General features: G+C 55.6%; 6 protein-coding genes across 6 annotated transcripts; 4 read left to right on the top strand and 2 right to left on the bottom strand.

Moving 5' to 3' along the window:
* Positions 1-1105: 1105 nt before the first annotated feature.
* Positions 1106-2849, top strand: CORC01_02050 (ZIP Zinc transporter; the record flags this gene model as incomplete). Its single annotated transcript, XM_022613702.1, has 3 exons — positions 1106-1169; positions 1249-1379; positions 1452-2849. The coding sequence occupies 3 exons, from the start codon at positions 1106-1108 to the stop codon at positions 2847-2849; spliced, it is 1593 nt and encodes a 530-aa protein (XP_022479793.1).
* A 1360-nt stretch (positions 2850-4209) lies between these two features.
* CORC01_02049 (uncharacterized protein) lies at positions 4210-6611 on the top strand (the record flags this gene model as incomplete). Its single annotated transcript, XM_022613701.1, has 2 exons — positions 4210-4266; positions 4347-6611. The coding sequence occupies 2 exons, from the start codon at positions 4210-4212 to the stop codon at positions 6609-6611; spliced, it is 2322 nt and encodes a 773-aa protein (XP_022479792.1).
* Positions 6612-7291: 680 nt separating this feature from the next.
* CORC01_02048 (uncharacterized protein) lies at positions 7292-8809 on the top strand (the record flags this gene model as incomplete). The annotated part of the gene is made up of 3 exons (XM_022613700.1): positions 7292-7427; positions 7545-7813; positions 7862-8809. 3 exons carry the CDS (start codon positions 7292-7294, stop codon positions 8807-8809), a joined length of 1353 nt encoding a protein of 450 aa, XP_022479791.1.
* Positions 8810-9454: 645 nt separating this feature from the next.
* On the top strand, positions 9455-10025 carry CORC01_02047 (transcription factor subunit Med10; the record flags this gene model as incomplete). The annotated part of the gene is made up of 2 exons (XM_022613699.1): positions 9455-9494; positions 9580-10025. 2 exons carry the CDS (start codon positions 9455-9457, stop codon positions 10023-10025), a joined length of 486 nt encoding a protein of 161 aa, XP_022479790.1.
* Positions 10026-10666: 641 nt separating this feature from the next.
* Positions 10667-10867, bottom strand: CORC01_02046 (uncharacterized protein; the record flags this gene model as incomplete). The annotated part of the gene is made up of 1 exon (XM_022613698.1): positions 10667-10867. One exon carries the CDS (start codon positions 10865-10867, stop codon positions 10667-10669), a length of 201 nt encoding a protein of 66 aa, XP_022479789.1.
* An 87-nt stretch (positions 10868-10954) lies between these two features.
* On the bottom strand, positions 10955-13170 carry CORC01_02045 (tetratricopeptide; the record flags this gene model as incomplete). Its single annotated transcript, XM_022613697.1, has 3 exons — positions 10955-11258; positions 11310-12471; positions 12528-13170. The coding sequence occupies 3 exons, from the start codon at positions 13168-13170 to the stop codon at positions 10955-10957; spliced, it is 2109 nt and encodes a 702-aa protein (XP_022479788.1).
* Between the last annotated feature and the right edge of the window lie 2575 nt (positions 13171-15745).

The raw sequence follows: 15745 nt of genomic DNA, 5'->3' as shown, positions 1-15745 counted from the left end.
CAAGACCGGATCCATTCGTGGAGGTGAGCTGTCAATATGCCTTGACTCGGTCTGGGACATGGGCGAGGGATCCTGAACAAAACGCGAACAGCATTGCGAGTATATATTATTTTGTGACCTGTCCGGCAGGCGAAACCCGTTTTCTCAACGGGATAAACAAAATCGTGCTGTTGGCTTGTTCATCGCCTCAACTCTCGTTGAAAAGAGCCGCATGTTTCCTGCATCAGCAAGGAAGAATAGGTGGGTTGTTTTCAGGCAGGGCCAGACGGCAAGCTGCAGGGCGGCATTCAACTTATTTACGAAGGATTAGCGCCTGGTAACACCGTAGGGAGTGTACAAGACCAAAACAGAAGAAAGCATGCAAGTAAGAATGAAAGGGAAACGGACTCTGTCGGGACGTGAGACATAGGAGTGACGAGTCTGATTGGGAAAAGCCATCAAGGTTCTCAAAATCCGGTGCAACAACCCCATGGAAAAGACGGCAGGCCCATAAGGGCCCCGGCCACCCATCCCCCATCCTCCCCAGCCATCATGGACCATCACTGGGAAACAACGCACCGGCCCCGCCAACAGAGCCAGATCCAGCGCCTCCGAGTCCACGTCCAACGCAGGTGGAAAGCTTAAGGCTCTCCCCACCTCCCTGCGCGCGAAGACGCCTTTGATCTCACTAGCAGCCATCGACATCACTACATTACTCTCTTTGCAAAATTACGGTACACTCATTCGTTCGCAATCACCTCCTCTCCTCCGCTTCTCTCGCCTCTCTTACCTGTGACGAGTACCTCGAAGGCCTCGCCCTAACACCCTGATATCCTCTCTTCGACAATCTACTTCCCTGCATATTCTACGGCCTACCTACATACTCAACTTGCACCGCGGTCCTTGCGCACGTACTACCCTACGTCAGAGGCCGGCCGCTCTGCTGCGGAACGAGACGCAGCTACCTAAACCATATACCGTATCCAGTCTCTTGGGATTGCGACGACACTCAAACATATCGAATCGCACACGAGAAGATATAAAATTGCGCACCCGCCTCTGCATGTGCTGAGCACATAGGCATACTATTGGAATCGATTGGCGGCGTTGAGCCAAGCTGCTCATCATGGAGTCTACAGACATCGACAATGACACCAGGGGGTGGATCATGTGCATCGTGAGCGGAATAGGTGGGTGATCAAGCGCATACACTGCGCCGTGCCTCGGCCTCCTGTGACGAACAGTGGCTGACGTGTTGCCGGATGACAGCCTGTGTCGTGGGCGCATCTATCATTTGTGTTGATCTGGTTATACGATACATTCCTGGGAAACGCAACTTCAGGATACAAGACAGCAATGCCTTCCTGGCATGTTCTCTGAGTCTGAGCTTTGGTGTCATGGTGGGTTGAACCCAAGAAGATTTGCCCAACTGGACTTGATACTCTGATACTGACCGTGTCCTTACAAAATAGCTTTACTCGGCATTAAACAACATGCTCCCATCGGCGAAACAATACCTTAAGGAGGATGGCTTCCAAGACCAGGTCGCAGGACTCCTTATGATGGCCTGCTTTATTGGAGGCTTTGTTGGTATCCAGGTCATTTCACGGCTGCTGCACCAGTACATGCCGTCTCACGTTGTCGATTGCGACCACACACATGACCACAACGAGAGCGATGCCCGGTCGCGTAGTCAGAGTAGAAAGACTTCCTTGTATACCTCGAGTCGCCGCTCCTCTCGACGACCGCTCGTTGATAGACTAGCAAAGAATGGCCACGCCACCGAGTCTACACCCCTACTGAATGGAGAGGTCGCACACGAGAACGGCGCACCACCTATGGCTCAGCGCCATGCCTCGAGTAGGGCCAACCCGAGCCTCAACACCACCCACTCAACTTCCACGACCCGAACCTCGCGAAGCCGCGGCCCCACCGTGGATAGACGACCGTCTATGGCCCAAGTCCAACAGCGGGTCATGTCTTTCGTCAAAGACACGAAAACGAACTGTGACGAGGAGGGTCCATGCTTTGGCTACACTGACCCTTGTGGCCAGGAATGCTTCAAGCACTTGAGCAACCGCACGACGTCCACGTCGAGACATCCGGCTGTCTTGCGCACCAACACGGGGCATTTCTATGCCCATAGCCATACAGACTTGGAGGACTTGGAAGAGGGCGGTTCCTCTTGTAACTCTCCAATCAGTGGGAAGATGCGGACCAGCCGCGCAACTTCGAGGGAACCTCTGCCGGAGCACGAGGAGGCGCATCACCACCACGAAGAAAGCCACGGCCATGGGCATGACCACCAGGATCACGACCATGACGCTCACAGCAACGGCGAGCACGCGGACGAAGATGTCGAGGCGCAGCATCACCACCACGTCCCTACTAACGCATTCCTATCCCTTGGTTTGCAAACGTCGATCGCCATCGCGCTCCACAAGTTTCCGGAAGGCTTCATTACCTACGCGACTAACCACGCAAATCCCGCGCTAGGGTTCAATGTCTTCATGGCCCTATTCGTCCACAACATTACCGAAGGGTTTGCCATGGCACTGCCGTTGTACATGGCACTCGGGAGCCGCATGAGGGCCATGTTCTGGGCCGCGATCCTCGGCGGCCTCAGCCAGCCTTTCGGCGCAGGCATCGCTGTGCTATGGTTCAAACTCGCGAAGCATACCCACATCACCCCGAATGCTGTCTCTTATGCTTGTATGTTTGCTATTACAGCTGGAATCATGGTGAGCGTTGGTCTTCAGCTTTTCGTTGAGGCGCTCAGTTTGAACCACAACCGGAACCTTTGCATCTTATTTGGATTCATGGGAATGGCCCTGCTGGGCATCACGGGCGCCATCGCTTCTACGCATTAAAGAATTGGCACGGTATTGGTAGAATCATCACGCTGGAAGATCAAAATTCCTCACTCATCGGCGTTAAGGATCGTTTGTTTTTGTTCCCAGGTACACTGTTTAACATGGATTGGCATGGATGAGGTTGGCGGGACACGCATACATTTATACCCTCATAATGGGTAACAGGTTTATGGGCTTCAACTGTATAGACTGGGTAGGCGGCTCACTATTGAGACCTCTCGTGGGCACTGGGCCAAGTTGGTTAGGAATGGTTGGATTTGGGGTTTGTTGCGACGCATCTAGTGCCGCTCGCGATTATAGATATGGCAATCAAACAATGAAATTCGAAGGCTTCCTTACTATTGATTCGATACGCGAATATGTGATGCTGTTTAGATTTGAGCGCCAGCTTCCGCTATTCTCTCATTGTGGTGTGTGATTTATACTCACAAAGTTTACCAGCTCTATGAAAGTTGACGGAAAGGACAAAGCTGCAAATATTCTTCAAAAGGAAAGGAAGTACACAATGTGAAGCCAAGGGCGTAATCGACATTGTCACGATTTGTCGTCACCGCCGAGCATCGAGCATATGACGATGCTGAGAATCGGACCTGAGAGGCGATGGCTTGCCGGGAAATGTCCCATGGGATTGCGCCAATCACTACAATACCAGCAAGAATTGAGTTTGAAGCGCGGGCCGTTGTGGCTCACACTGGGCTTTGGCTGGGCTGCCAAGATCCAACGGTCTCTTTGCGCACCGGATTCCACGAGATATTGAGAGTAATTCAAGCATGTGGAAGATCTGGCATGGCATGTCATGGGTTGAACAAGATGAGACGCACCAAGTCTCTTGAAACGAGAGAGGGTTCGAGAATAAGTGGCCGTGGGTCCCTAGCCACGCGCTCCCCTTGTTTTCGACCCACGAGGAGCACGTCGAGGGTCATCCAAGCAAACCATGAGCGTATCGTAAGGAGGAGCAGAAGTTAAAACGGATATATACTGTGAAATCACGGCAAAAAGAGTAGAAGAGCGTGGCTTGCTGAGCTTCTCTCACTGTGCCCCCACTTCATCCCGCCAAAGGTCCCAAAGCCAAGGGGTCTAGAGCTTGGGCCGTCCTTCACCTGTAATCCAATCAGAGCTGCGGCTGCCGCGCGCAATGTAAACAAACGAGCGGCCCCTCTCCAAAATATCCCCGTCGCGCTCTACGTACCGTACCGAGCCCAGAAACCCCATCCACTCCTCGCCTGACATCATCAACCCTTCTTCTTCCGAACCAGGGACTCGCTGGCTCGACTTTCTTCGTCTCTGCTTTCCTCGATCCTTTCCGACATTGCAATCGTACGAATCACGACGATTCCTCACGGTCAAACAGTCCAAGATGTCGTCGCCGCCTCGCCGCCGTTCGGCCCGGTTGGCCAGCACCAACACGCCCAAGGTAAGGAAAGGCTCTTTGACCGCTTCTGTAAACAAACGGCGCCGGCCTAACTCACACATTTTTATTTTCTTTATCTATAGCCCAAGGCCAAACCCACTCTGGCTTCCGTTGCCGAGCGCGATGACACTCCTCCTGCTCAAGAGATCGCTGAGAGTCTGAATGCGCTCGTCGTCCCGAATCACGATCCCGCGACACCTTCTTCGCACTCGAACCTCAAGGCTCCGTTGTCGGAAATGCACCCGAGCAAAGTTCATCCCACCGCAGCACCACCCTCAGCTACCTGGCTTGGCTTCAGAGACATGGACCCCTCCGACAAGAAGGCCGATCCTCAGGCGACGCCTTCCAAGACCACGCAGGCGACGCCTTTCAAGACCACGGGCGTGCCCGAATCGCCTTTCACCTTTCGCGTCGCCCAGCCTACCGGAGACAACGGTCTGAGCAGCGATGCTCAGCAGATGATGAACGAGCTGCGCGAGGAGGCGGCCAGAATCAAGGCCGAACTGCTCGCCAAGCGTGAGCTGGAGAGAGAAGATGAAGAGATCAACGGACGCAGGATCGCCAAGGCCAGGGGCAAGTCCGGTCGCTTCAGCGCAGTTCACATGGCTGAGTTCAGAAAGATGGACTCTATCGAAGGTCATCCTTCAGCTTTCCGAGCCCAGCCTGGCTGGGACACTCCTCTCAAGAGCTTGAAGCGTACTCAGTCCAAGGCGAACCTTGATGACACGCCTGCGCAACCGAAATCTAGCTTGAAACGATCACCCTCGAAGGCTACCTTGGACGACACGCCGACGCAGCCCAAGTCTCTCCTGAAGCGGTCCCAGTCCAAGCCGAACCTCGACGATACCCCCACCCACCCGAAGTCGATCTTGAAGAAGCCGTCCAAGATCAACCTGGGCATCCCCGATACGCCGTCCCAAAAGAAGTCTAGCCTCAAGCGTTCTCCGTCCAAGGCCAACTTTGACGACGCAGACTCCAACGACTCCAAAAAGTCGTCCTTTGGACCTCGTCCCAAGTCTCGCATCTTCGCCAACATTGAGCCGCCCTCGTCAGTCAAGCGTGTGCGACAGCGCTTCGAGGACGATGCCACCACCGCTCGGCCGGTCTCTCGCGATGGCAGTTCCCTTCCGCGCCCCAAGTCTAGCGGAACAGACGCGCCTGCCAGTCTTCGATCCCAGCCCAGTCTGGCATCCCTCGCGAGCCCCACTGCGTCTTCCTTGGCTCGCGCTGCTGGTTCCAAGATGCCCTTGCCTGGCACTCTCACCAAGTCAGCCAGTAGGCCCGATCTCGGATCGCTCGTCAAGTCTCCCTCGAAGCCCGAGCTTGGGAGTCTCAGAAAGTCGCCGTCCAAGCCTGAACTGGGTGGTCTCACAAAGTCTGCCACCACCAACAATCTTGGTGTGTTGGAGAAGACGGCCGAGCTGAAACGCCGAATTGTGAGCCCTGGTCGCTTCGAAAGAGTCAAGTCGATCCTGCGCGGCGGAAAGGGAGCCTTGGACAGGACGAAGAGCGCTCTTCCCAAGCCCGCGTCTGGTATCTCCCAGACTCCTGCACCTCAGGCTGCTGAGAAGACCATTCCCGCTGTTCCATTCACCACTCCACGAAGGAAGTTGTTTAAGAGAGTCGACTTTACCCCGGACACTAATCGAGCCGCCGATGCTCCGAACACAGTCGCACACCGAGCATTTGCGAGCGTGAGCCCTATTCACAAGTATGGGGAGGTTGAGTACCCGAGCCTCGACGCCATGCTTGGCAATGTCACACAGCGAAAGAAGGACGGCAATCTCTATCCCGAACTGAACGTCGGTAGCCCGTGTGAGAAGGTGACCGAGGAGGCAAATGAGAGCGTCAAGCCTCTGCCTCCGACCGTGCCTGGCACGTTCACTTTCCGCAGCGACCACACCATTAGATTTGGTAGCGCCTCTCCCACTGGCTTTGGTTCGTCTGCTGGACAAGCCAGTATCCGTCATGTACGAACCTCGCAGGACATGCCGGGTAGTTTCCCCACTGGCCCCGAATTCACCTCCAACAAGGAAAACAGATCTCCCATGCAGTTCCTGGCCGGAAAGCCCCACGGCATGACCAACAAGAAGCGGGCTCGAGCTCGTGAAGAGGAAGGAGACCTTGAAGTGGAGTCGGCCGATAGAGCTGGCAAGAGACGCAAGGCCGAGCATGTCCCCGAGGGCGATGCTCTACTGGCCCCCAGACTGATGGGTGCTACTCCGGGCACTATAGGCAAGAAGCTTCAGAGCCCGCGAGTTGTTCAATCGCCGAGCCCCACGAAGAAGCGCAGTGGTATGAGCCTGAGCCGACTCAACATGCTGGCGAAGCCGAAGGCTCGCCACTAAGTGTGCCACGATGGACTGCCCGACAACTTGGTTGGTGAAAAGAATGCAAAACCTAACTTTGGTCTTGTTGGACTGTATAATTTGATGAAGAATGCGGATATCTGGCGAATTGGACACATGCTGTCGATTGCATTGCAGGACCGTTGACCTTGAGTAGTGCGAGATCAAGGGGGATACGACTGGCGTAACATGGATGATTATGAATGGAATAGGCTGGACCACGGCGGTTGCATGGGGGCATATGGGATGGTCTTGGCGTTGTGTCTGCTTATTTCTGTACAATACCTACTGGCGTTGGGATGAGATTGTCTTTTATTTTAGTTCTCAGCCAAGGTTATACTGCTGCTGAGCTTCGAGTCTTTCAAAAGTTGCATTTCCATCATACGAGAACATGATGATCTTGAGCTGATTTGGTGTTAGTTCGGTTGAGTGACGATCACTTTCGTCAGGTGCTGCTACAGCTGCGATGGGCGGCGGTCCGGGATACATAAGAAGGAACGATGTATCTGGTTTCTGAGGCAGTTGCTATCACTGACCACCTACATTAAAGGACACAGATCTCGGCGTCCTCTCTCTCTCGTCTGGCTTTTGCATTCCATCTTCTGACTTAGTATCGGCGTCCATTCATTTCTACACAGGTATCGTTCGTGACCTTTACAGACCTGGGCATTTTCTGCAGTATGGCATCACAGGGACCAACTCCGTTTACTTGCACCTTTTGCTTCCAGCCTTCCGACGGGCCCCCACACGCCATTGGCCGGGGAGCCCGCCTGAGCTGCTCGCCCTGCTACGCCGCGCTGATCGACCTCGCCATCTGTTAGGTCTGCGGCGAGATTGTCTACCGCGGGGACGACTGCGTTAGCTTGGGATAGTGCTTCTGGCATCGCGCGTGCTACGGGTGTTTGTTTTATGGGAGCAAGCTCGTCTATCGAGGTGTGCCTTTGCTGGACCTCTTCGACGAGCGTCGCGATGCCGATACTTATGAGAGGAGCACAGCCTGCACGGTTGCTGGGACGGCGGGCAAGGGGAACATGAGAGAGGTCGAGGTGCCGCCGCGTTGTGCTGCGTGCTATCTTGGTACGGAGGGGGAGGATGTTGTGCAGAAGGGATTGAGGAGGGTTGAAAAGGTTGATGGCGGACTAAGTCGCGCGAGATGGGATTCTGGGGAGGGTAGAGCTGGACAGTTGAGGAGGGCTCCGGCAGTAAGTTGTCTGAGGATGAGAACAGAGTTAATACTAATTTCACACAAGTATATCCGATCTCTCAGCCGAGATTCGTCGTCGTTGCGCAGAATAGGAGACGGGTCTCATGACGAGAGCAGAGGGCATCTGGCAACGCCGCGTGCAGACTCTACGATATACGTCTCCATCAACGACCCGATGGGCCAACCTGCATTCAAGCCAAGTCCTACGAAGCCGATACCTATCTGGATGCAGCCGTTCCGGGATGTCGAGCAAGCCGTCAACGAAGAGCAAAGAGCACCTCTTGCTTCTCATCCTCTAGTAGACCTTTCGCAAACCCCGGCGACATCAACGTCCGGGACCCCTACAATGCGGTCGACGAAATCACTTACGCCGACCATGAGACCAACTACGCCTGTAGGCTCCACCTCACCACCGCAAACACCGCCTAGGTCCCGTTCAATCTGGACGCCGTCAGAGATCCGACGAGCTCCGCCCCTCTCGTGGGTCAGCAACGAGCCCCTCAAGCGACCCTCTTCTCGTTTTGCGTCCCGCCTCGAAAAGTCGGATGCGACGACCTCGTCGGGTTATGTCACTCCTCCCGAGAGGCCCTCCGAGCAGCAGTCGCGGTACAACACCCCACCGCCGCCGCAGCTACGACGCAAGCGGCCGCAGAGTCCACTAGTACCTGCTCGCGTCCCACGGCGCCACGCCGTGGGTCGAACGCCTCCGCCTCAGTCATCCGAATACCTAGAAAGGTACAATCCCATACGGTCCCCATCACCGCGGCCGCGGATCGCACAGCCCGTCGTGGCGGCCTTTGGTCAAGCCAGTCGTGCCAGGGCCAGCTTGGCGCTATCCCGGGATACAGCTGACGCAACGGAGGACGACGGCAGTGGTCCGGGTCCAAATTCGAATCAGAGCGCGGAGAGACTCCTCTCGGACGGAGCCGATTCACCCGGCGAGGTAGGGAAGAAGAGGAACATGCAAGCTTTAAGGAAGCTGTTTGGGAAGTGAGAGGACTGACGGGGCAGGCATGCCGGACCCAGAGATAGGGCAGCACTTGGGCAAAAGTGCTTTACTACTAGCAGTAGTGCGGAATGTAGAAACATACGAGACCAGTATGTATAATCACCGAATGAGGTCTCGATTACAAGCCTGCCAACATTGTGTATTCCTCTCGGGACATTGACAACAAAATTCAACGCAGAGTCATGAGCTATTCACTCAAGTATCTACGTAGAGGGGTCGTTAGACTGAGCCCTTCCACAAATAAAGACCAGGGTCGCGGCATAACGGCCGCGACGCGCCAGGGACCCCGTCTGCAGTCGCACTTGACATCCCTGCAAGCCTCTTGGTTCCGCCCCCCACACGGTAACACCCACCCACGAGGTGTGTGCCACCGGCCCATCCCGCCAACTGTCTAGCACCCCATCCATCCATCAATCGGATCCAACCTTTACCTTACCTAGTACTCTCCCCCAGCCTACGCCCGCGAACTTCTCAGCCTCGTCTTCCGCGCCGCATCTCAACCTCACCATCGTCATCAACCGCCTCGCCCGAGCTGCTCATCGCATCCGCGTCGCCTCGTCTCCCTGTACCTGACCAAAACACGCACCACACAACCCGACGCAGCGAACAAACCTCGCGAAACCCCCAAAAATGGCACCGCTAGACAACCCAACCCCCGAAGAGCTAGAGCGTACGCACAATTACCTCCCCCCCTTCATACTCCCCCCCTTCAAACAACTCACTCGGCTAACATCGCTTGTTTTTCAAAAACCCAGAACAACTCAAAGACACAATCCAAGACCTCTACCAAATCATGGTCCAAGTAACAACCTACAACGCGACCCCCTCCAACCCAACCGGCCCAGCCCTCGCCGACTCCGTCACAGCCTTGTCGCAATCCCTCCAGCGCGTCCACATGACCGCCACAGCCGGCGCCCCACCCTCCCCGGACCTCCCCGGCGCGTTGCCCAAGATCCCGCCCGAGCTGGTGCAGTACGTTGAGAACGGGCGGAACCCGGACATCTACACGCGCGAGTTTGTCGAGCTTGTTCGGCGGGGCAATCAGCTCATGAAGGGGAAAATGAGCGCGTTTGCGCAGTTTCGGGATGTCCTTGCTGATCACGTCGAGAGGGGGATGCCCGAGTTGAGGGAGGATGTTGGGCGGGTGCTTGAGGGGGCCAAGGTTGTTGGGAGCGGGAAGCCTGGCGGTGGTGGGTTGTGAGATGGAGGAAGGGGGGCGGGCGTACGAGTTCGGAGAAAATTTTTGAGCATCCAGAACTTTTTGAACATGAGGATTACACGATGTTTGGGACCGGGCGGAGGAGGTGGGCGGCAACTTGGAGACTAGTCAAGTGGCGAGGCGCTAGGAATTTGATACCCAGACAGAGAGCAAGAGAGAGAGAATCGTGTGCAGGTAGAGAAAGCACGTCGCACAAGAGAATCACAAGAAGCATTCTTGGTAACGAAACTAAGTTTTGGGCTGGCACATGTCTCCCACGCGACATTTGCAGGTCAATTACCAGTGGTCAACTATGCCTAACCTCGCAAACACGACAAAAGTTGTGGCACACTCAGTGCCCTTTGTATGAGATATGCAAGACGCCTCCCCCCTTTCCCAGTTCTGTCATGAATTCGGCTTCTGGAAAAAAAGACATTTGTCGTCGTTCACTCTCCCTCTCCCTCTCCCTCTCCCTCTCCTGGTGTCTCTACAAAAAGTGTAAAGGTGTGGAAAGAAAAGACGAATAAAATAGGTAAAGAAAAGGACAACTCGATCGATGCCTGGGTAAAAAAACGCCGTCCGTGTGACACTTTTTCTGTGCGTTGTAGTCTATCCCGATTTGCAGTCGAAAAAAAAGGACAACCTCATTCCCCGCCGCGGAGCCGTATGCCCAGCTTCCGGGCCCCTATGATGCAAATGTACACGAATCCCACAGCTGCTGCTACCAGAATCAGGAGCTGGAACGGGACCAAGACCAAGGCGGCCACGATCCAGATTCCATACTGGCGAATCTTGTCCACAATTCGGTCGCCTTCTTCTTGGCGCCGCTTCGTGTGGCTCTTCATCGGCTTTGCAGCGAATGAGCCGCCCGTCTTTCGTCTCGACTCTGCTGACTCGTCGGAAATTTCTGCTTCTTCCTCCGACTCGGATTGTCAGGTCGAGAAGTTGAAACCACGTCCGCCGAAGCCGGCACCACCACCACCACGTGAACGGCCGCCACCGTCGGCAAAGTTAAAGTGTGCGCCGCCACCTCCGCCGGGGAAGCCGCCTCCATTAAAGCCACCACCACCGCCGAAGCCGCCGCCGCCGCCGCCTCCCATCATGTTGAAGAGTATCTCGGGGTCGATGCCGCCGTGCATGCCGCCCATACCGCCCATACCGCCCATGCCACCACCGTGGCTGAACATGTCAGATGGGTCCATGAGGTCTTCGCCACTGTCATAGCTAGCGCGCTTCCTGCAAACGGGGTTAGCAAATGTTGGGCAATGCGGACGTGTCTCAACTTACTGAGAGTCACTCAGGGTCTCGTAGGCTTCTCCAATATCCTTGAAGCGTTCAGCAGCCTGCTCGTCGTTGGGGTTCTTGTCCGGGTGGTGGATGATAGCCAGCTTGCGGTAGGCCTTCTTGATCTGGTTGTCATCCGCGTCCTTCTCAATCCCGAGGATCTTGTAGTAGTCCTTGCGCTGGCTCTTCTTCAGCTCCAGCTCGGCCCTGCGCACCTCCTTGGCGATGCTGCGGTCCTCGGGATCCAGCTCTTGGATGTTCTTCCACTCCTTGACAGCATCCTCCCACTTGCCTGCTTGGCCATAGGCGTTGGCCTTGGTCTTGCGAGCCTTGAGGTATGTTGAGTCCAAGCTGATGGCGCGCTCGCAGTCAGCGATGGCTGCGTCGTACTCCTTGAGCTTGATCTTGCACAGCGCTCTGTTCTGCAGGATCTTGGAGTTGGTGCCGCGGTTGGCAGGGTCAACCTCGAGCGCGGCGCTGTACTTCTCGATGGCGGACTGCCAGCGACCCATCTTGTAGTCCTGGTTGCCCTCCTCCTTCATGCGGTCGAGCTTCTGAACGATTCTTAGGTACTTGACCGCGTCCCGCATGTCAGGGTCGCAGCTGATGGCCTTGCGGAAGTGGCTGACGGCCTTGTCGTTCTCGCCCTGGGCGTAAAGGGCACGACCGCGGAGCACCAGAGCCTCGGGGTCCTGGCTGTTGCTTCTCAGCAGGCTCATGGCAAGGTTCTGCGCCTCGCCAAGGGCGTTAACGGTGCCCATCTTGAGGTATGCCTCACCACGCATGAGTTGCCACTTGCGAGGTCTGGAGGCTCTAAAGCCCAGTTGACGCTCGGCCTGGTCAAGGGCGTGGAGCACCATTGATCCCGCGGTGCCATCTCTCAGGGCACTTTGCGCAGCGTTGACATGCTTCAGCATCTCCTTGGCCGGAGCCTGGTCCTTGGCAGAAGGAGGAGGGTTGATGCGGCCGAAGACGAGCAGGGCCTCTTGGGGCTGACCCAAGCTAGTGTAGATACGAGCAAGTCGGAGGAGGATCTTGGGGTTCTCGGGGTCCAGGTCGGAGGCGCGAGTGCAGTCATCGAGAGCGTACTCATACTCTGTGTTGGACATGTATGCGGCAGCGCGGTTGCTCAGATAGGTAGACGAATCGGGGACCAACTCGATGGCTGTAGCAGACTTGTCAATTTGTAGCCTCGAGAAACTCGCCATCGACAATACTTACCCTTGGAGTACTGAAGAATGGCATTCTTGTAGTCCTTCTCCTTGAAGAACTTGTTCCCGGCTGCCTTGTAGGCCTCGGCCTCGTCTTCAGTCGTGGGGACCGGACTGGAAGGGTTGGACTTGTGAGGGGGAGGGGCTGGAGCATCGCCATTGCCGTTAATATTGGTGTTGATGCCGTTTGGCTTGGGGACGGAGAATGAAGTCTGCGCAGAGGGTTGGGGTGCAGCGGCAGTAGCAGCAGCAGGAGGCGATGAAGGCGCCGCGCTCGACTCACGGTCGATGTCCATGGCGTTTCCACTCATGGCTGAAAGTGCAGACAGTCTCTTTGCACGTTCTTCAGGAGGAAGATTGAGGGGGTGCGAGTCGAGGTCGATTTTGCTGCTCCTACGTGAGCCCGGATCGGTGGGGTGGCGGCCAAAGGTGCGGGATGTGCGTGACGGCTTTGTCTCCCGAGGGCCTGGTGATGCAGGTTGGGAGGGTTTTTTTGTGGGGGATTTTGTCGGCGACTTGGTGGGCGACCGGGGCTTTGTGGGCGACTTTGTGGTAGAAGAGGCCTCAGAGGGGGGGAAGTAGCTCGATTCTTGGTGGTTGTCGTCGTCGTCCTGGCCTTGCTTCTTGGACGATTTCTTTGCGAAGAGCTTCATTGATAAAGCAAGCGCCCTCTGAGGGGAACCAAAGAATGCGCAGGCTTATTTTTTTGTTGGTTAATTAGGTAAGGAGGGTCGGTACACCTCGATGCAAGGTTATGCTTGTGTACCAGATTCCCTAAACCACAATAACAGGCCTAGTGAAGGAGAGCAGGCAAGGGGGGAAAAAAAGCACCTGCTCTTTTTTTTTTTTTTTCCTGGGCTTGGGTGCGTCCAGTGGAAGGTAGCGGAACCTTGCCTTGATTCGGATGAATGAAGACGGTAGAGTGCGGCTGCTGCGGGAACAGAGTGCAAATAGGCGTCCAGTTCGTCTCGAAGAATCCTCACGAATACAATGATGATGAAGAGTGGTGTGAGTGAGAGAGCGAGAGAGAGTGTGAGAGTGGGAGTGGGAGAGAAGAGGAAGAGAGGTTGGCTGTTCTCGGAAGGCAAATTAAGGTGAGGGCGGATGGGCAGGGAAAAGAGGAAGGAAGCCCAGGCTATTGAGAAGAGGCTCGGCGAGAAAACACACAGCCCATGGGAGTGGGCACTGGAGGGGAGATACAGCCGGCGCAAGCTGCAGGGTGCTTCGAGTGAGGAAGAGAGCAAAAGTAACCGTTACCTTTGGGTAAAGCCGATGGACAGAAGAGTGAGGAGGGGGAGGGGGAAGATCTGTGGAGAGAGCGAGAGAGATTCGAGAGAAAGAGGCAAGCAACGATGCAAGCAAAAGCAGGAGGAAGAAGCTTTAGAAGTGGGATGCACAAAGTTGCTTTTCTGTTGTCATATTTCGGTATTCCAAGGCAGGGACAAGAAGGTGAAATACCGAAAATCCCAGGATTCATCAAGCGAGACGAGCCTTGCTGGCTCGCTCCCAGGGGACTCGTGTAAATTTATCAGCTGTGCACAATCCTCTTCTCATCCTGTTGCTTTTTCCCGCCTGTCAGGCCTGGTCTGCCTACCTTACGGGTTACGGGGGAGACGGAGACTGGACAAGGTCCCCGTATGCCCATGTACTGGGCTGGGCATGCGTGATCTGGAAAATGTGCTAGCTAGCAGTCCGTACACGGCATGTCATGCAAAAAGTACATTGTATGTACGAAGTTACGCCCACAAGACTTGCCCCCTGGAGCAGCGCAGAGCAGAGCGCAGACATACACAGGGCAATGTGGATGTACAATAACTAACGGCCCTGCTGGGCCTGGCACATGGCAGCTCCCATTGGGAGAGGTCATCACCAACGGCACCCAACTCGGTATCGAGTACATGTCAAACTGCATGTCAACTGCGTGTGCTGAGCTCTGCGTGCGATGTAGATGTAACCAAGACCAAAGACGAGTCACCCGCCACTAATTTCCCCCCACAAGAAGCTTGTCCAAACGGCCCAGTCCCGTCTCCCGTTGACTACTGGCAGTCCCCACGGAGCCAATGGCACGCTCGGGGCCGCAACTTGTTTACCATGATACATGCACCGCTGTGGATGAAGGGATCGTCGGACGACAGCCACTGGACCGTTGCTGATGTTGTCCTGGTGTCCTGGTCTCGTCTCCTAGCCACCCTATTTCTTGTGATGTTTCCGGTGGCCAATGGCGAACCAGGCGCAAGAACTCTCGCGGGTTGCCAAGGGCCAGGTTGAAGTCATTTGGAAATTCCGCATGTCTGTCTGTATGGGACCTGACTTCGCTGACTAGAAATAGACTAGGATGATGGCTAGACTTTGGTTTCGCGAGAGGGGGAGCTCGAGCTGTTCATCCATTGAGAGGGTCGGTCTCCATCTCCAGACCCAGGCGATGGCGTCAAGGCGTTTGCAGGGACCTGAATGACCCGTCCCAAAAGCTACAGTGATGGGAGTGAATATGAAGGACGAACGGAGATCGAAAGAACGGATGTCACCGTAAACTCATCGACGGGCAACATTACATTCGAATTGGCTCCCAACTGACTGAAGGTTAGAGCCTAAAATCCTGCGTTTGGTAAGGTAGCCAAAAGTACCTACCCACCCCAGCTCATGTCTGCCCGTCCGACGTTCGGATCGGATACAGACGAAATCGACATATCGGGGCGTTTGCAACCAACGGTGACTGTTCTTTCTCTTTCGCTGCAACCCAGCGGGCCGGTTCGAGAAGGTTCGGTGGGGCTCCGTCCCGGACCCTGCACAGTCAGCGAATCAGCTTCGACCGTTGACCGCTGTCACCCTTGGGGTCCGCCGAACCGCCCGAAGAGCGTTGCCGTCTCTGATGACACCCGACCACTTCCTGGACCGTGGGAGGACAGAGGGAGAGTCAGACAGAGGAAGGGGAAAAAAAGGTCCCCTGGAGTTTTGGCACGCAGCGACCAAGGACCCATGTCCTAGTTCCACTGCCGCCCGCCCCTTGGAAATATGTGTGCTGCACTGCGGGTGCGAGTGCAGGCTGCAGAGGGCCTGGCTGATTTGCAGCTCCCCAACCTCCTGCAAACCGAGCTGATGGCATCACCATGCCGCCGTCTTACCGATTCACAATTTTCGCTCGTGGACAGATCGTTGCTCGAGGGTCGAGGATATAGAGGTATACAGCGGGTCATAAACGTCTCTCGCGCATGCAGGCCGAAGACAAAG

This window comes from Colletotrichum orchidophilum (genome assembly GCF_001831195.1).
Source record: "Colletotrichum orchidophilum strain IMI 309357 chromosome Unknown Scaffold_11.1, whole genome shotgun sequence".
Classification (NCBI taxonomy): Eukaryota; Fungi; Ascomycota; class Sordariomycetes; order Glomerellales; family Glomerellaceae; genus Colletotrichum; species Colletotrichum orchidophilum.
Note: the sequence above shows the minus strand (reverse complement) of the source record. Positions and strands in the feature narration are given on the sequence as shown.